The 20,822-nt window shown below is 41.5% G+C and overlaps 1 protein-coding gene across 3 annotated transcripts in view; it reads right to left on the bottom strand.

Moving 5' to 3' along the window:
• The window catches only part of unc5db (unc-5 netrin receptor Db), a 215,426-nt gene that overhangs the window by 45,806 nt on the left and 148,798 nt on the right, over positions 1-20,822 (bottom strand). The window contains exons 7-11 of one of the 3 annotated variants that reach the window (XM_056376423.1): positions 15,355-15,519; positions 12,922-12,954; positions 10,656-10,841; positions 6,721-6,924; positions 666-750 (exon numbers count right to left, since the gene is read on the bottom strand). In XM_056376423.1, coding sequence (XP_056232398.1) covers positions 666-750; positions 6,721-6,924; positions 10,656-10,841; positions 12,922-12,954; positions 15,355-15,519 — 673 coding nt within the window. Of the gene's footprint in view, positions 1-665; positions 751-6,720; positions 7,084-10,655; positions 10,842-12,921; positions 12,955-15,354; positions 15,520-20,822 lie in introns of all 3 variants that reach the window. The other 2 variants (XM_056376421.1, XM_056376422.1) reach the window with 2 other exon arrangements.

Below are 20,822 nucleotides of genomic sequence, written 5' to 3'. Positions count from 1 at the left end.
CTCGAGGTTAAAATGTTAAAATATTTGCGTGATATTGATTTGAAGTATAGCAGAGGAACTTTAGATCACATTCGATTTATCAGTCATTCTGTCCATCTGAGATTGAAGCTACAACAGCCAATGTTATACAACTTTACTTCATAAGTGACTTAAACGATAAATGTCCATGGTTATATTTTGTTGATATAATAGTACAATAAACAGCTAATCATATTGGAACTAAAGGGCTGTAGTTTAAATTACAGGCTGAAAAGACACTAACATTAAATCCTCTAATTTATCTTTTAAGCTCCAAAATCTTTTTTTACTTCGCACTTAGAGGAAAGACGGAGTGAAGTGGCCACGATAAGAAAAACAGAGGCTCAATAAACCCAACACAGCACACGCAACCAAAAACATTTCTTTGACATCAGTGCGCTTAAATCTAATTGTGTGGTAATTAAACCACCAATGATAGAGCGTATTAAACTTGTAACTTCTTAATCTGCTTTAGTAGGACAAGCATCTCCGGAATGGACGTAACGAGGACAGCAGAGAAATAATTAGAGAGGAGCAGGACGGGGAGGACAGAGGATGGAGAGTCAAGGGACGTGGACGATAAGATGGAGGGAGACTGACAGACAGACAGATGCTTGAGATGATATTTGAGTAAACTCTGGCCTCACCTTGCCTCTCCCTGATTGATCACCATGTACATCTCCCAGGACATATTCTCAGCCACAGCTCCATGAGGCACCAGCAGGCTGACCCCTGAAAAATACACACACAAATATGTCAACAGCAGCCTGACAGCGTGGGCAAAATGAGGGCTTACAGCATGTTGTGGCTGCATGCAGGGGTTATGGGAATATTTACGTGAGCTTCATTTGACTTGAATGAGCTGTGGGACATCAAAGAATAAAGTGAAACTAACAAGTGTCTAAATAAAATATCATAATATGACTTTAAGTAGAAACATAATGAATTTTTAATGTGATTATTATGAAACAACAGTTATTTTAGCACATGCCAACACTGATCACGTGTCAGGAATATATCATAGAGTGAAGGAGAGTGCAGTTGAGATATTTACATAGGACTTGGCTCACACATGCACATTGCTATGGGCTCCGCTAACTGCAATGTTTGTTTAAGGTCGGGTACGCACATAACTCTGAATCTCCTTCAAAGCAAAATACAATATTCATAGTTTTTCTTTCAAAACCAATACGTGGGCACACTGTCACTGTATTTGATTTGATTATATTTGTGCATAATGTTGTTAATATGCCCTTATTTGGAGAATATGATACGTCCTCCATATTTTTCCCTGATTATCGATGGACAATAGCTTAACATGTTTGAGCTGCTTATACGGACACTTAAGAGACTTTAAAACGACGGAAAGATGTGTGTTTGAGCTTTTATGTTATTTTGGTGTTGGTGTCTTCCGATGTTTCTCTAAAGAGAGAGAAAAAGAGAAAATAAAACCGACAGCTGTATGAAGTGTGGCCATTATTTGTTGGATCAGTGTAGCCACACAGGGGAAGTTATGTTTCTGAGCCAAGCTAACGTTGAGGATTAGAACTAGCAGACAAGACAGAATCTGAAACGAACAAACCAATCCAAATCTATCCCAGTCAAGCTTCACCTGATCAGCCTGGATAGGAATAAATGGCTACAGAAAAATAGATGAATGACTCAACATTGGATATGAATTATTCTGCAACCGCTGTCTGTCTGAATCAGGCACTTTGAACAATAAGAATTAAAACAATCTCTGTATTTATTCCAGCTCTCACAGCCAGCAGCATTTACAAAACTTCTGATTATACAACACCCTTCAAGAAGTAAGTGGTGAGTTTTTTTTTTTCTTTTCTTTTGCTCTGCATCAACACAGCAACTCTGCCCCACTACTTTTCATCAGCACCGCCTGACACTATTCATCTGCTGCTGTGTGAATGGCGACGCAGTCACAGTGAAGAGCAGAGAGCATATAAAAGGCCTGCTTTACAAATAAAAGGTTCAGAGGAGCAGAGTGGGAGATGACAGATAAAGACGGTGTTTGGCAGCTGTATGGAGAGTGAATATTTTGTAATACCACAGCCAGTCTTTGAAATGTGCATTTTTAACCAGTGTGTTTTTATTAAATAAACATGCTGTGTCACATGTTAGTGGAGACTGCTCTATTGGCACCATTCAGTGCTAAAACCCTGCATATCTACACACAGTAAGCAATGGAAATAGAGACTGTCAGTCAACAGAGTCAAAGACAACTGACATTTCTCGTGTAGTATTAAAGGGAGACTCTGATTGGACAGGGAAAGGTCAGTTAACTTGATGAAAGCAGAACTAGTCAGGCTGAAAACAGAAATAACTAAACACAGTTCTGCTACGTAGGGAGGGACCAAGAAGTACACATTCATTCTCCTCATTCAAAATGCACTTCCTGTATCTTTGAGCCCCTACCTATGTGTTGGATGCATGTCTGTTCTCGTAAAAACCGTTTGCAAAGCCAATATTGAGAATATTTTTTGAATGTGCATTGTTTATGTCCATGTCCTCTTCCCTGCCTTTACTGGCACATCGTTGTGTTGCTTGGCACGGCTACTGCCGCCAACTGTTACTCTGTTAACCTGCAACAAATCTCCCTTCATGAAGGTTAGAATGTTCAGCGTGAAGGTTTGCGCCACATCGTACAGAGTAGTAAACAAAAATGACGTGACTGCTTTTCTGGTTACAACTCTTCACTTTTTGGACCGCTCATCATTGATGGATGAGAATTATTATTGATGGCCGTTATCCAAGACACAGCAGCAATGCTGGCAGTGTGGACACGCGTGCGTGCGTACGTGCGTGCTGCAGCAGCAGTTCAGCGAGGCAGACATCGTGCACAGGTGAAAGAAACAGAGTTTGATTAAGTTTGTTGTACCAAATGTTTTTTGTGGTCATTCTTCCACAGCTTACTTTGGCCTTACAGGTACTACAAATTGGACCGAAGGCAGGGTGTGTGTGTGTGTGTGTGTGTAGCAGTGTCTGTGCTGGTGTGTGCACGATGTGTGTGCCGCATGAGTGTAAATTTGACCTTCACAGACTCAGATATTTGAGACTGATCGGCCGATCACGCTTAAAACCGGCCTTTTCAGATCTGCGGCGGATCGACCGGTGCATATCTACTGTCAGTACACTGTAAAGTTCAACAGCACCGAAAACTGCAGCCTTAGAAAATGATCATACAGGTCATCACAGGCTTCTTTGCGGCACCATTGTATGAGACTATATTAGTTTTAGTTAGATGCACTTCATAAAGTTGAGTGCAGGCTGTCAGCTTCATCGGAACTTGTTTCGTACTGGGTGCGTTTTGCAGGTTTTCCGATGCGCAGCACATTTCTTCACGCTGTATGTGTTGTCACATTGGTGTTTCGTAGTTTGCTGTTGTACCTTATTTAACTGCAGGATTTTTCAAAATATGACATATGTGTTGTCTAGGTGATTAAGCTCTTTTCTACTAGTGCTTGTTGTTATTTTGTCCATTTTTATTTGTTTGCTTAAGTTTCACTAATCACCTCGAAACTTTTTCTTCAGTAGAAAGTAGTTCCAATTAAAAATGTTCAATGTTCAAAATGTTTTTTTTTAGTTCTGTTAACACCTCTGCTAATTCCATTCTCCTCCACTGTCTTGAAGGCTAGGCTATCTGGCTACATGGTGATCAAGAAATATATGTTTTTATGATCTGTGTGAATCCATTGTTTATAAGACTCACTATAAAAGTGAACTGTAAGGAACGTTGCTATTTCGGTCCAATACCACTAAGGTGAAGAGAAAGGTTCAGTAATCTGCAGTGAAGGGCTGCGTATGGCTGGCTACTGAGTCTAATGAATAGCCGTCCCTGCAGACGGGCTGTGCGAGTGCTGCACTTGACAGCAGCGACTCCTTCACTCACACCCTCAGCCTGAGAGCTGACCGCAGGAGGCTGATTTCTCTTCACCTCTCCACGCAGGCCGAAGGGCCACGGCTACATGCATGAGGACCACAGAAGAGGGCTTTAAGTGCAACAGTTCACACGGACTGTTGACCTCAAGACAACTGGAGCGGCCCATGCGAGCTCCTCCAATCGCTCCATTTGTGTTGGTGGGACATGACGGCTGTGTGACCCCTGTTTGCCTGAGAGAGCCTGCGAGGATGTGGAAAAATAACTAGCTACCTTCCTCGGCAACAGCACTGATGGATCAGCAACAGCGTTCAGTATACGGTGACTACGGAGGGTGAACATATGCTATTAGCTATGATACATATATTGTAGTAAAAGGCTGATTTCTTAGTCAGGCTGTATAAATATTTTGGCACCAGACTTATTTAAGCCCACACACTTTCACTTGTATATGAACGCTGTGCAGCAAAATAAATGGTGCTAAAATGCAGCAACACAGGATTGTGGGGAATTGTTGGAGGGGTGGAGACGGGGTTGGTTGGGTAAGAATGCTCATCTACTAGAAGCAAACTTGTATTTTCTTTCAGAACTAAGGGATTTTTAAAATATACTTATTAGTAGTTCTTTACCTTTAAAGTGTGTATATGTGTGTTGCACAGGGGCAGAGTGGGACATTTCATTTAACCAGGAAATAAAATGTATTATTAATTAATAATAATTATCTAAGCACTTCATATATCTGAATATATCCGTTACTGTGGAACATTGCGCTGCTTCCTCCAGTATTTAATTTTCCTTTTTAATTCTAGCCTTCTGTGTTCCACCTTTCTCTTTTTTTCTGCTGCTTCCAAACTAATGTGAACAGTGAACACACACATTCCCTGGATAACACCAACATGTATCTGGTAGCTCTGCAGGAGCCTGAAGGAGAGTCCATAGCTGTTATTGGCTCATTAGCTGACCAAGTAACACCGAGGTTGTACCACTTGAGGAGGGGCTGCTCATTTACCCCCTTACCACGCACGCTGGGAGACAAAGGGCTGCGAGTGCACAGTTTACGCCTGCTGGATGGCACAGCAAGGTAGACTGCTTTTATATATATAACGCATTATTGTTAGTCTACACAATAATAAGTGAATACATATGCATGTGTGTCTCACTGTACTGATCTATGTTCTCACTACTCCACTGTACAAACGGTGTGCAGACATTGTGCAGAGATGTACTACAGCAGAGGAGAGAAGATATTCTGGCCTATGTTCCTTTTTATTTAAGGATAAAAAAAAAGATAAAAAAAAAATAAAACATGTTCAATTTTTTTTCACTGTTGATCTCTTTCTCCTCTGGTTCTCCTTCTTCACGTACTTTATGATATTTCATCTACAGACGACACGTCCTTCCACAGGAAACTGACCCCTGACATGAAGCTGTGTATTTAGCCTTAAAATAGCTTCTCTGAGTTTGCAGAAAACTGCTGCCTCAGAGATTAATGTCAGTAAGACAACGATATGTTTGTTTGTAGCAGGGTTTTACTGGACGACGAGGCCAGTTTACCTTAGTGACCAACATGTTCAAACTGTACAAACATATTGAAACATCTTGATGAACATTTTCTATGTCTGTTTCTACTCTTCAATTTTTTTTTTTTTTACAAGCATTTCCCAAAGGAACACTCAAGACCGAATCCATGCACACTCAATGTTGGTGGAGCTTGCTGACTGCTGAATACACTTTAAAGTATCATGCCTAATTACACTGTCTGTAAGCTGTGCTGTATATTACAAATACACAAGCTGTTGCTCTCGGATTCTGGCAGACACAAAAAAGAAAAGTTTTTGGTTCTTTTAGTTGTTGGATTCTCACAACTTTGTACAAGTGAGTAGGAGGGCTGTTCATCTACAGTTTCCAGTATCTTCTGCTTTAGGTGAAGAAATTTTAAAAAGGCTTCAGGATGGATTTTTATGATTGTCTCAGCTTTTGCGATGGAAAACAGGGCCCAGACTGCTGCCTGAGCTTTGCTAAATGTATTACTTATTAGTGTTAGTATTTTCAAGAAGTGCTTGAGAATCATAATTTTCTTAGGAGAGATGAAAGTTTCAGAGTTAATCAATGTTAAATGTTAAAAAATGTTTAAAAAACATTGGAACACAGTTAGTTGAAGCTGAATACTTAATCTCTCTGTCAGAAGAACAGATAAAGCAAGAGACAGACACTTCTCATCTTTTATTCTCTCAATCTGAGGCTCTGAGCTCTGGGAGGTACCGCAGGGTGCCTGCACAACCCTTTTATTCCAAGTCCAATCAGCATTTTTAATGAAAAAAATAAAAATATATAAATCTTCCTCCCAGTTTTATGACTGTCCTGTGTTGTACACCCAGATGTGGTCCTGTTAACATAATTGTTTTCTATATTAAATGCTCTTGTGCTGCTTTTACGTTTTTGGGAGTTAATTTTCCACTTTGGTAGAAAACAACAATAATAATTTCTTCTATTCATCCCCTTTTTGAAAGCCACTGATTTGGCTCCGTGTGCCACCTTCACTGCACCACCTTTATCATGTGCTGACAGAAGAAACTATGAAAAACTGCAGCAAATAATTTACAACAACAACAACAAGCAGCATGGAAGTTGAGAAACATGTAGACGTTGTCTTGTGAGACTCTGGTGAAGCTGCAGCTAATGTTAAAAAGTGCTGGTTTATGACAGCTACTATAATCAGAAGTAACTGCAGCCTCTTGTTATGGAAACTAAGACTGAGGCAGTGCTTTTCTTCCAACAAACTAAGCGTGTGCTGTTATCTACTTCCTCACCGGTGTTTGGCACCACCAGTCGCCCTCCAGGGTGGCCGAACACACCCGTGGTCCTCAGCTGCTCCTTGCCGGCGCTCAAGGGCCCGTTGAGGGTGAGCAGCCCCTTCTTGCGTCTGTCCATGGTGCTGCAGTAGTCCCGGCTCAGGTCCCGTGGGAAGGTCTCGGCGGGGGCTTTGGCGTGGAACTCCGCGCGCTCCGCCACACCTAGTGAAACCATAAAGGAGCTCTGAACTTTGACCTTGATGTCTGGCAGGGGGTCAAAGAGCTCTTTGTCTGTGCTGTCCTGGAAGCAGAGGGGAGTACTGTATGTCCGTCCCACTGTTAAGTCAGGCTGCATCGAGGAGTTGAGAAGCAGTGGGTTGCCTACAGAGATGGAGAGATAGCACAACCACACAGTCATCTGAAAGTCCTGCTCACACGGGACTCGCATTATGTGGGGAACTTGTTTAATTAATGAATCAAAGCCCAACCTCTGTGTTTCCTGAACAGCACTCACATGGGATAATGATATTCACTGATGTCCCAGATACAACTAAATAAGGTCAAGATTGTGTTATGTTTCTTTCTCTTTTTTGTTATTTCTTGATTTAGCAAAGCAAAAGTTGAAATTCTAAGAAGTTTAAAAGCTGAAAATCGTGTCAAGAGTCAGTTTTCATGACAGGAAGAAGATGAAAGAGGAAATTAAATGTGCCACTCGGTTTTTGCATTGATTAAATATTAGCAGGGAATTTCTGTCTGCAGCACAATAGAGTACATTCCATTCAACAAAGTTGTTATTTTACAAAAAGCAGACATGGCAGATTTGAGATTAAAAATCACCTTTAATCTTCAGAATTAATTAAAATTCCTGGATGTTCCCAGGTAACATTAATCCAGTTCAAATCAGGTTTAAGAGACACAGCTCTGGGCTCCTTCTGCCATTTCCTGCAGCTGACCAGTGATGCTCCGGCATCAATTAAAACAACATGTCCAGGCAGGTGATCAGTGCATCAGGGGTAAGGGAGTGCAACCTGGACAGAAGGTCCAGGGCTCGGAGCCACAGTTGGTGCGTTAGATTTAATTACCAAGCGCACACACAGCTTGATCTCCATAATCCATCTGCTGGAGTCAGCTCCTCTGGACAGCGAGTCGTCCTCCTGAAGGACAGGAGGAAGGGCCATGAGGGGTCTAGGTGACTGCTCTGTAAATGAGGGGAGTCCTTCAGCTTCCAGTGTGGACCCAACAGCCCATGGAGGGGGGTCTTCATCTGTGGCCATTAAATGTGACGACGCTGCCAAACGGAGCGAGGAGCGCGCCGCATCGATCTGGCAGACTCAGACGTGCGGTGCCCCTGGATGAGCCATGCCAAGATAACGGCGAAGTCACTGAGTCCTTGCTGCCCAGCTGTTGCCTGGCGAGGGGTGCAAGGCGGGAGGCTAATGTTGGTTTATTTTTAGGGAAATCGTTAATTACTGGAGGCATGATTTGTGATGAGCATTTTGGGGTGTGTTCGTTTTGACTCGTTCTTCAAAAACTCAACTTGCCGGTTGCTTTTGTTTAACATCTGAATTTTTGTGATATTAACTTTGGAACAGAACCAGGAATTTATTCTTATTATCAGACGAGAAGAGGCTCAGAGCCTCCTCTCTCCTGATTGGCTCATCGACCTGTTGTTACTACAGCTCCAGAGAGAAGCCTGAGAGAGGAGATGTGAAACTACACTGAGATGGTTTTCGGTTTTTAAAACGAATAAATAAAACTCAGGAAAAGTGGGTGTTTTTTTATTTCCGCTACAGAGTTTCAACATCATAAAGCGTTAAATGCAAAAGTAACTTGCTAAACTCTTACTTTCAAACACATAATTCTGTACCTTCATACAAAGCTCACTGCACTGAATCCCATGTTCAGTCCTCCTGTCAACTCTTACTCATTTTTCTTTGTGATGTACTGATGTAATGTTTAATGCAGATCTTCTGTTTGAGTGCTGTCTTATTTTGTCTGACCAACCCAGAGATATTCAGTTTACAGTTACAGTGTACAAAAGAGAGAAAAGCAGGAAGCTGGTTCCAGAAATGAGTTTTTGTTTGATAAATGACCTCGATGACTAATCAATTAATTTTTTATGTCTATCAAACAAACTCGATATTCAACCTATCAATTCAGCCCCAACAGTGAGTATGTGGATTTCAATTCTGTATTCAATAGTAATATTGTTGCAGGGATTGGAGCTGTGACTTATGTGATCTTGCACATGTACTGTATCCACTCGGTCACCACGCTCCATGATTGCACCTGCATTATGAATGATACAGGGCGTGAGCAGATGTGATACATAATAACATTTTCAGGTAATTTTCTACTAAGATAATGTCCCATAAAAATATATATGCGCCATAAGAAATGAAAAGGTGTATTTTTTCATTTCTTAGCAGTCTCACAGTGACGGGGCACCCAGAGGCGACGCTGCGGATATTCCAGCTCTCGGTCGGAGCTGCAGCCCGGTGGACATTACCCCTCTGCAGCTGACATTCGATCACTGCTAAATTTCCTCCACTCCGGTCGAGTGGAGAATGATCTGATTATCGCTTGAGTGTGCATCTTTAAGAATGGCGCGGCGAAAATGGAATGGCAGTGGTGAGATGAGAGAAGTTAATGAAATGTACCTCAGGTTGAATACCTTGAGGGATAGGTTTGGAATTGGGCCTCTGATTAAAAATCACTCAGAAGGAGAAGTAATGCAGAGAGACAGGGTCAGGTCCAAAGACTCATTCAGCACTGTGCCTTACAGCCGCTCCGGCAGCAGAGAGCCATCCGAAAGCATTTAAGAACTTCTTTAAGTCATTACTTTTTTTTTTTTTTTCTTTGTGGCAATTATTAGGCATGAAAAAGCCACTGATTTGCAATTAAACACACACTTTTAAAGCCCCCCCCCCCCCCCCCCCCCCCACCCACCCACCCAGAGGAAGCGTTTAATTTCCTGCTATGTTTATGAAAAGGACGGTAAAATGTTAACAATGCAGTCACAGCAGAAGTAGGCTGATATAAAATGCCTCAACAACTCCAAAACAAACTGGGGCTGCCGTGAGAAGAGAGAGGAGGAAGTGTTGTTCATTTCACGGGGAGCCTCGGCCGGCTGATAGAGAGGAAAATGGAGAGGAGTGATTGTGGCCGGTGGAGGGCACAGCAGGCAGGCTGCAGGGAGACGTGGCCTATTTAAATAGGATTGATGACCTGCTGGATGTGGACCCGGCTCATTCCACCTCCCATCCCCCCACCCTCCCACCGCCCCTCACTCCCCTCATATCCCTCCAATCACGTGAGGAGGGGTGGGGCTCGAGCGCCTCCCAGGGCCTTGGAGGAGCCGAGGGCACGGTGTGGGCTCCGGTGGGGCTTCTCATGGCGTTGTCACCGCGGCGGCGAGGATGGATCACCCATCGCCGCGATGGCTATCACTTGCGGTAACCCAGAAGTGTCAGTGACAGTAATATGAATGCCTGTAGCGAGGCTGGCCGGGACAGCCACAGTCACATAACCAACAGAAGTTATTGCTGTGCACAACAAAAATTGAATTGATGTTCACTGTTCCATACCCCTCACATTTATCCATCAGAGGCTTAGGCCAGTGTAATCTGATGGAGGAGATTGGTTGCCTGACAGTCAAATGTGTGGTCCGCGGGGAGGGGACGGCGCGGCACCGGTGTCTATCAGAGATTGATTATCTCCTTCTTCACAATAACAGAGGGGCAGGTATGTCAAAATAGAAGGACAGATCCTTTCACTGATTATGGAGGTATAAATCCCAGGCAAATAGGGAGGCTGCACGGCACGCTGCTCCATGTAAACAAATCCCATCAATCACTGGGCCGGCGCTGTCGCAGAGGTCTTTGATGATGCCGGCTTTTGGCCTCGTGGATGTCGGCACGTGTCAGTGTGGAGTTGATGGCACTCGTTCTTACCTTGTCTGGTGGTCTTGAAGTTGAAAGACTGGAAACCCCCAGTGAGCGCAGAGGAGTCAATGACGTCCACTCCGTACTCGCTGTGGTTCTTCCTGTACAGCATGACGGCCACTACGAGGATCGCCACGGCGATGATGCCGGCTCCAAGACCCGAGTACAGAGCTATGTCGTTGGAGCCGTCCATACCTGCAACACACAAGACACATGGAAAAGGAGAGTTACTGGAAAATCTCATATAAAAGCTGGTATTGAAATAATGCTCGGGTCTCAAATGATGGCTGGAGCTGACGTAAACAAATAAAGGTCAGTTGCTAAAAAAGAACAAACAAAACAAAGATATACTTCCTCACATTTGCTCACATTAAAAGCCTACCTATAAAGGGAAGGCTCATAGACTTGAAGTGAAAGAAAGAGAGGGAAGCTTGATTGAGCTTCATTTATTGAGTTGAGCTTGCGGACATGATTTGCGCTGCGCTCGCTGCTCGGGTCAGCGCACTGTTCTGGGGACAGAGCAAACATAGGCAGAGTCTATCATTGATAACATCAAAGATGTTTCTTTCCTGTGCTGAGAAGCAAGTGTTAGGACTGGCCTCACTTCTTCACAAAAAGAAGGGGAGCAGCAGGGAAGAGGCTATGGGTGCCCTCAGGTACAGAGAGCAGCTTGGGGAACTTCAGCTTGTGAAGGAGCTCCGTTTCCACAGCGACCAGTTTCAGGCCTACTTTCTGTGCCTGGCAGGACGCCTCATTTCTATTGGCATCTATCGGCCGAGCGCTGTACCAGGGTGCAGCGGTCAAAGCTCAACTCATCAAACGGCATAAAACCGCCGTGGCGCAGCGCAAACCATTGGAAATAAAGGGTTTCAGAAAGCCCCATAACACAAAAGCCAAAGTGGAGCTTCCCACATGATTCTTTGCTGTACTGGTGGAGTTAGTGCTGTGGAAATGAAAATTTCCCTGAATTCATCAAGACCACAGGTAAACATGGAGTTCAAGTTCAGTTTGTAGTGACTAGAAATTAGAAATAATATCATGTCTCTGATACAAGGCTAAATAAAGGCCATGTATGTGACAGTGTGTGTATGAGACAGTACGTAAATATGTTCTGCTGAGATTCCTCAAGCAACTGGGTCAGTTCTTTTCTACAGTGACGAAGGCAGCTTTGCCGAAAAAGTGTTCCACATAAAAGAGTGAGTTTGTGTTTGTTGTATTAATAAAGACCTCGACACAGTGAGGAGGAGATGGAAGAAAATCAGTGAAGACAGTGCTGTTATTATGGAGACATTCAAGGGCAAATACATGCAAGAGTTACAATGTGTTACACCGGCTACAGCGTGGAAAATGAAACGAGAAGGATGGAAAGTGGTAAGATGGAGCAGACCATCTGTCTTATCTCTCTATGCTACATTATGCACCACAGATAGGAATAAATGAGCATGTCCAGCAGTTAATCTAAACTGTTACATATCACACTCAAGCTGCTAACATGGAGGGTGATTAGCCTAACTGCCTTTAGACCCACCGGCCTATATCCAATAGCTATGATGGATATCTCCACAGTGACGGCAATTAGGAGCCCATGCGGTGCAGGTGGTGGTCACCGGTTGGACCGATCCGAGGCAAATTCATTTATAGTGTTCCTACCAAGGCGACCGCTCGACAGACATCAGTTTAATGCACTACCTGTTCAATCATGCAAGGTTTCCTTAAAGCTGCTTAGAACACAGTAGGCACGGCTTTTACTCTAATGTGGCAGGCTGATGAAAGCACTCAAGCTAGCACCTGACAATCACTTAGCCGGGCTAACTCCGGTGAGTGATTGAAAGCCGCCACAGGAATGTGAGGACAGCACCGTAAATTGGTCAAATTAGCTCGTTTGCCATGATTACAACCCATTAATCCTTCACAACATAGCACATGTTCACTTGTCACAACCAATATATCTCCTGGCTCAAAGTAGAAACACAGCTGTGATGTCACGGTTGTCATAAAAGTCGGGCACTGAATTATGACATGAATGCAAATGAGCACTTTGCTGGGTTAAAGCAGGAGTTGATCAGATCAAGGTGAACTAATTGTTGGTAATTCGTGATGTTTCTGTTTCCAGGGTGCGTGCAGAGTGAATGCAAATGACTGTCACTCCTTTTTCTGCTAACTTTAAACTTTGAATATATCATCTCTCTTGCCCGCTGAATTCAGGGCATAACATATTAGTGGCAGGTGGGGACTGGGAGTTGAAGATGAAAGAAATTCACAGAGGAAGACTCACTTTGAGGTTTAACGTCATGTAGCAGCTTTCGATCTGCAAAGACAGAGAGATAGAATGAGACAAAGAGGAGAGAAAGTGGTGATTAAAGTCCGAGCCTATGTGAAGTGACTAACAAGTGTGGTCTCAGACCCAAAACCCTGAGCAGAGAGAAGCTCTTCTGCTGACTGTGCTCATAGATGACATACACTATCTGATAATGGCTGGGCAGGCATCATTACTGATTACTGGCCCCATATCACCGTAGATAAAGGTGGCGAGGTGCAAACTGCTCAAACTGCTTGGAAATGCCTGAGTGGGCTAATCATCTCCTAACACAAATCCAAAAGACAAGTCTGACTTATTCCAGAGGTATGAGGTCACACATATAGCTTTTAAAAATGTAGAGTTTCTCCAAATGTAAATCATGGAAACCAACAGGAACATTATAATCATAAGCACATTCTAGTAGAGCTGAACAACTTGAGGGAACTCCAGTCTTGTATTGGTGGTCTACATTGAAATGAACAACGTGCACTTGTGCCAACCTACAGAGGAGTATCGCTGCCACACAGGAAAAAGAAGAAGGGATCAATATCGCATTATAATTATATAAATACATATTTTCACGTTATAACATGATATTTTCCCATTACTATGAAAAGACAAGCTCATCAAATTTCAGATCAAAAGACTTTTCTTGTTATGATAATATTCGATTTATATTGTAAGAACTTTTTTCATATATATATATATATATATATATATATATATATATATATATATATGAAAAAAATGTTCATATATATATATATATATATATATATATATATATATATATATAAAAATATATATATATAGAGAGAGAGATAGATATGAAAAAAATGTTCTATTCATATATATATATATATATATATTATATATATATATAAAAATATATATATATAGAGAGAGAGATAGATATGAAAAAAATGTTCTATTCATATATATATATATATATATATATATATATATATATCTGACGACATATTATTATAAGATGAAAAGTGTCATGTTAAAACATGATCATTTCCAACTCATATTTGAATGAGGAAACAGTGTGGGGAGAATAAATTGAGGAATATGGCTCACTTAACGGATTTGATGACATTCTAATCTTGCGGTTATTGTCACAAACAACACCTCTCTCCTACCACAGTGAGGTAGACAACAAGCTACAAGCTAGTTTTCATCAAAACGAGCTGTAGAAATGACACTGTTCTGCGCGTGCAGCCAACTGTGAGTCCAGTGTGCAGGGACCGTCTGCAAAGTGCAACCCCCGAAAACAGATACTACAAAACTGTTCAATAACTTCCTTCTTATGCACCATAGTGTCACAAAAATCCTGTCACACATCAACAGCCTCCTGTTGGTTATAATGCAGCACTTAGTTTATAGTATGTGTAGAACTTTTATTAGGAATAATATTCAATAATAAAAGTTCTTGTTATATCGTGATGAGTTTGTATGTCGCAATAACATGAAAACATATTGGTATAACGTGAAAAACATCTTGATATAACAATACATTTTTCATGTTATAACATGATACTGATCCCTTTTTCTTTTTCTGGCGTGGCAGCAATACGCTTCCGTACCAACCATAATAAATAATAAATAAATGACAAATCACAAACTTCTACAGGAAGGAAAAAACCAATATAACAATGTAGTTGCTGTGGTGCAGATGTTTCCCATTTCAAGCCAAACAAAATAAACAATGTTACTTGGCTACCTTTATATTGATAAAAATCTTTACATTAAAGAGTGGTGTTATATATATTCATAACAGCTGCTTAACTTGTATATGGGCTCATATAAGGGTCACTAAACTTTTGAGCTAGGAAAGTGATGTCAACAAATTATTATAATAAAGAAATGCTGTAAATCAACCTGTGTAAACCTGTAAAATAAATCTGCATGAGAAATTCAAGTTTGTGTATTTGTACAAAAAAAAAAAAATGAGATGCATCTATTGTGATTTGAAAACCCTTCAAATCACAATTCTTTTTATAAAAAAATCACCATTCAGCCCTACGCTGCAGTCATTATTCATACTCGTGTCACACCAGTAAGTAAAACATTCAGATTTTGAAGTCATTGCATGTGCATGACCCAAACAGTGCAATGAAACCTCAAGCATCATTCAAGAGTGAATGTCTGCACTTCTTACCCTGTGACAGATTCAGTACGACACACAATATGTCAAGTGAGCAGCACACAGGAGAAAGAGTGCTGACATTATCATGCACTGGGCATCTGTGTCAATCCACAGCGTGATTTCTTTCCAACACACACCTCCTGTTCAAACATGCTTGTGATAGTTTACCGTGAGTGTATGTATACACAGTATGATGATGAGAATGATAGGAAAATGATGAGAATGATGATGACGCCCAGCAGGGAGAGAGGCCTTACTCTGGGTACACAGTCCATCTGTGCAGTTCTCAGTGGCCTCGCTGTTCCCTTCGCACATCTTGCCTCGGTGTCTTGGTGCCGGGGAGTTGCATTCCCGACTCCGCTGCCTCTCGCACTGGCTGCTGCATACGGTCCATTCGCTCCACTCGTCCCAGCCTCCGTCAACTGCAACATGAGGATACACACACGTGTGGATTAACAGAGACTAGCTGTTGAGATTTACAGACAGACTGCACGTGTATAAATTCAGAGAGAGAGAGAGAGTTCAACATCTGAAGATATATTCTATTTGCGGTTTTGTTTTTCTTTTTTCTTTTGTGAAAATGTATTGTGTCATCCTCATGCTGGATTCTGGACATGATTAGCTTAGCTTAGCAGGCCAAGACTGGAGGCAGAGGGAAACAAGTAACAGGCTAAATTCCCCAAAATTCATAAATTTACACTTTTCTATAAGGGTTTAAAATGGTAACTTGGTGGACATATTTTTTAACTCTGTTCACAGGCAGGCGAGTTGTTTCCCAATGACTTTGGTCTTTTTACCTAAGTGGTCTCTCAATCAAAACAATAACAAAAGACGCTGTGAAGTAGCGTGGGATCATGGGAGTTGTTGTGTTCACCACCATTGCCATCTGCTTTTCCTTGTTTGGATTCCTTCACCAGGAGACAAATTTTCCACAGAGGTGTCCTCCTCACCAGAACAAACAGACCAGGGGATTAAAACCAGTATAAATACCCATAAAGCAGTTTCACTTTAAAAATCAGTGATTCACCAACGCACTTTGGCAAACGCAGGACATCTGAGAGCTGAGCTGCCTAACATTAGCCTGGCTTATTTCTTAATATATTGGATATTCAACTTAATATCCAGACGACCGATGAATAAAATCCTTCATGTGGTTAAAACATATAGTTGTAAACGACCATGTATGTGGCTTAAAATTGGATAAAAATTCAATTTTGAGCTTGTGGTTGGCAACTACAACATGGAAACATGTGCATAGGGGATGATGAAGCGGACGATTACCATGATTAAAATTTCTGTGGTTTGAGAATTGATGCAAACATTTAGGATAATGTATACAACTCAAAAAAACACATAACTTAGGTCTCGTCATTTTTTAGACGTTTTAATGTGTAAAAGTTACATTTTGTAACTTTAAAGAAGCGTAAAGAAACCAGAAAAGCACATTCCCCAAAATATTGAACTGTTCCTTTAAAGTGAAGATAGTGATGTCCAAATATCAGACAAAGGACGGGTACTATCATCCATCACATGTCTGCAGACACTGTCTCAACTTTCATTTTGGTGCTATATTTACTCACATTCAGCATTAAAATATGTCCTTAGTGGACACATATTCAGTATGACACACAATACACATGGTGATGTGCCGGTACAGCTTGAGGGACATTTTCTCCCCATTAACCCCGAAGCCTGTTTATATAATGGAATTTGATGCAAGGCTATGAAACCAAGACAGCTTGGTGCATGCTAATAGCTGGGATCCTTCCACCGTGCTCTGTCATCTGATCAAGGAAGAGCTCATCATGCTTAGCTTAACAAATATTGGGAGACCATATGGCGCCTGAAGATTTTTTGGCAGCAGTAATACAGTCTTGTGGGCGACGGAGGAGGTAATTTTCCTTTGTGATGTTCAACGGGCGCTACCTACGCTCAGCTTTTTTTTTTTTTTTTTTGTGGTTTCTTCTCAGCTACTTGAAATGCAAACGATGTGTTTATGTTGTGGAGAGAATGCTGAGTGCTTCTGAGTTTGATCGCAGTTGCCGCTGAGTGTATGCATATTGCTTCCCCTATGACTTGTTGCTCTGATTCTGTTGAATGAGCTCATCTGCCTACTGGTACACAATAGATAGAGTCTGACAAACTGTAATGATGGGAAAACTCCACATCACTTTCAATACCCTTTGGACACTATTCACAACCCGAGCTCCATGTTTTTTTTTTTTCGCTGATCACTGCGTTCTTCATGTCTACTTTCTTAAATTGGCCAGTCACCAGATTCTCATTAATTTGTTTTGGTGACATTTTGGCAGCGAAGCAGATATTGTGATTTTTTTGTGTTCAGCCAATTCTTTCTTCATAACACACCAGAGGATTTTTAAAAATCGAAAAAACAAACTCCTGTGATGAAAAAATGGCAAATAAACTATAGGTCTCACCTCCTGTTACATAAACTGGCAATAGATAGTTGAACATATGCAACATTTTCAAAGAGATTGTTGCTGTAGCTGTAAGATTCAATGATTGTCAGCTACCGGTTATCTATCTCAGGCTCAAACCTTGCAGTCTCCCTCAGTCTCATCACAGGACAAGTCAGTCTGCAGAGCCCATTGGAGAAATATAATTGACTGTTTTATCTCTGTTAGCTAGAGCACCAAGATCTTTTACCATCTAAAGCCAAACTGAGTCAGGAAAAGTAAAGACTTCACTGCTCTTTAACTGGATCTCAAACCTGTAAAAATTTTTTCAGGATGTCATATGTTAAAGTCATCGAGTATAAATTCTTCACTTATCTGTATCTGTATGTGTTTTCAGGCTTAAGGGAAAAGGGTGATTGGGCATTCGCTGTTGTCGCCCCAAAGCTTTGAAACAGCTTTTTTAATTAACTGTTAATTAAGTGTTCTCCCTCCGTGGACATTTTTAAGGCTAAACTCAGGCTTTTGAGTATCCCTAAGGTTTTATTTTTCACTTTTATCCTCTGTGTTTTAACTGTCCCCTGTCTGTCTCTGCCTATGGGTTAGTTAAAATCCTCTCAAATGTTATCTCCTTGCTTTTGTTTCCTTTCCGCTGATACCATCTCATGTTATGTCTTCGTATTTTATTGTACAGCACTTTGGTCAACTCTGGTTGGTTAAATGTGCTTTATAAATAAACTTGATTTGACATTTTTTTGGTTAGGTGTTGTTTTAGAGGGGAAATATCAGAAGCATTAAAATGAGGGATGTGGAGCATCCTACTTTAGCAACATGTTTCACACATAAGGAGATACTTCATCTTTTGGTTCACCAGCATCAGGACATTGAAAAGTCTTTTGAGCAAATCTTGCTCAAAAAAGAGGAAATGTCAGTAGAAGCGCAACAGGATGATAATTCACTTGTCAGAAATCTCACTCGACTACCAAAAGTACAATACATTTGTGAGTGTTTGCTAAGCAGGGAATAATGAATGTGATTTCAGACACAGAGCAAGACTCTTGTGCGTCAGTTAATTCAAACACATAATCGATTGGCGACCTGAGTGATAGCGAGGCGACTGGGGCCACGAGCGGGAAACAACAAGCGCGTCTCCTCATGAGGTGTGATGAAGTGCTTCTGGCTGTTGTTAATCTGTGACGTGCTACAACGTGGTGTAAAGAGAAGAATGTGTGTGTGTGTGTGTTTTCTAATTACATATGTAGTTTTGCTTTAAATGGTAAAAATTCACATTTCAAATTAAATTGTGATCTCCTATAATTCTGTTTATATTTCTGTTACTCCGACTATAGCAGTTGATGGTGATACATTAAGGAGACTGAAATCATGTAAGTGATATCTAATTAGGTGCAGATGTCATTGTCACAAACACCCAGTGAGACTATACAGCACACAGTCTGTACTGACTCAGTTTTCATCACCTCTTCTCTCTCTGCACTCGAGTTTCAATTCTATGAATATTCTCTCCTCTCTTTGCCATTTCTTGTTAAGTGGCTATCTGCCTTGTCATGGTGCGGCCTCTGACCTCATCCATCCTCTGTGCTCTCTTTGCACTTAGACCATCATTAAGGCAATGCTCTGGGCTGGCTTGTCATAACTGGACGGGCTTGTCAGTCAGCGGCTCAGACAGCCGGGCTCATCGCAGCCTACGCTTCGCTCCTGTCTGCATCTCCTTCCTCCCACAAATACACGGATCAACTTTGATAACCTGGCGACACCCGCTCCCGTATCTGCTGCATACACCTTCAGTCATTCTGCGAGGCTGCCAGGCTGTGGCGATGGCACAGGTCTGCTTATCCCTGCTCAAGTAGGAAATTCTTATTCCTCGTCTTTTTGATCTTAATTATTTTTTCATGTAAAGTCCACACTGCAAAAATAACCCGCAGCCCCCCGAAGTTGAATTAAAGGTTGACAGCTCTAACTGGCAGCGAGAGGCAGCTGGTTGAAAACTTCGATACCCACACATCAATCAGTGTCTGGAAATTCCATGTTTAGTTTCAGACGTCCAGCCAGAAAATGACTTTTGAAAGCCAGACATTACTGCTGCACTTTGAAAAGCAAAAGCTGAGTCACTGTTATTGATCTCCGTCCTCATCAGAGGTTTTCCTGCACAGAAATCGAAGTCAGCCGACAGTGTCATTTTCTAAGCCACCTTCATAAACAGATACGTGTCGCTGGCAATTTGAACTGTATATTGTGTATATGCATTAATAAAAAGCTTGGGTTGTGAAAAAAAAAATGACACCCATTCAAGTTAAGGTTTTGGAATACTGAATTATTTATGGAAAGTTATGCAGCTTGTCCAGTATTTTTAAAGCTTGTGGACATTTTGAGAATAAGTGGGTTGTGTTTTGTAAAGCAAGACTAGGTCAAAACCCAGTATATATGTCTGGACTGCCTGGGGTCAAATCCTGATTTCATAACTGTGACGTCGTCTGAGAAACTCACCAAACATAAATGAAGGACAAAGACTGAGCTGAGAGTTCAGCTGGATTTACTGCAAAATGATCACTCAGAGAGAAAGTTAGAAGAGACACAATATCTTTCATTTTTTTAATTAAAATTTTTTCAGGCTTTTGACTTTATTTCAGTCGTGTGTGTGTGTGTGTGTGTGTGTGTGTGTGTGAGATAGAGATGACACATGTGGCATGCGCTTCCACCAGGTGAAAGACTTATCTGTTCTTATTTAGTCTCTCACACAGCTCACAGCCTCTGTCTGGGATCCACAATAGTTTAGTCTTTATTTACTTCAACTCCGGAACATAACAGACTTTTATTAGAGGCAGGTCTTTATGTCTAACTCCCTCTGTTTGATATGTAGAGTTGGTCATAGCGGTTAGTACGAAGCCTCTATACCGATGACTTCTGTCTCGCCCTCCCTCTCTCCTGCTCTCTCTGCTCCGTGCGTCTTCTGTTTAGTTATTCCTCTGCCTTCGTTAGTAATAATGATACATGTAATGAAAATAGTTTATTTGCTGTAATGGAGGAGAGGCTGAGTGAGTCAGACACTGCTCACATTGGTCTGACACTAACTACAAAATTAGTCTGTTTAATGTTGTATGCATTTCCCTCCACAGGAAAAAAAAAACACTATTTTGAAACCTGCATTTTTTTTTTTTTTTTACATCCATGTTTGGTAGTTCGCCTTCTTTTTCTTCTCTGACTTTGTTGGAACATCACCAAACTGTAGATCACTGGAATAAAACTAATGGCAGCAAAGTGCATCGCATCGCTACACATTAACTAACTACTAC

This window comes from Seriola aureovittata, chromosome 5 (genome assembly GCF_021018895.1).
Source record: "Seriola aureovittata isolate HTS-2021-v1 ecotype China chromosome 5, ASM2101889v1, whole genome shotgun sequence".
Classification (NCBI taxonomy): Eukaryota; Metazoa; Chordata; class Actinopteri; order Carangiformes; family Carangidae; genus Seriola; species Seriola aureovittata.
The sequence above is the reverse complement of the archived record's forward strand: the minus strand, read 5'-3'. Positions and strand labels throughout refer to the sequence as shown.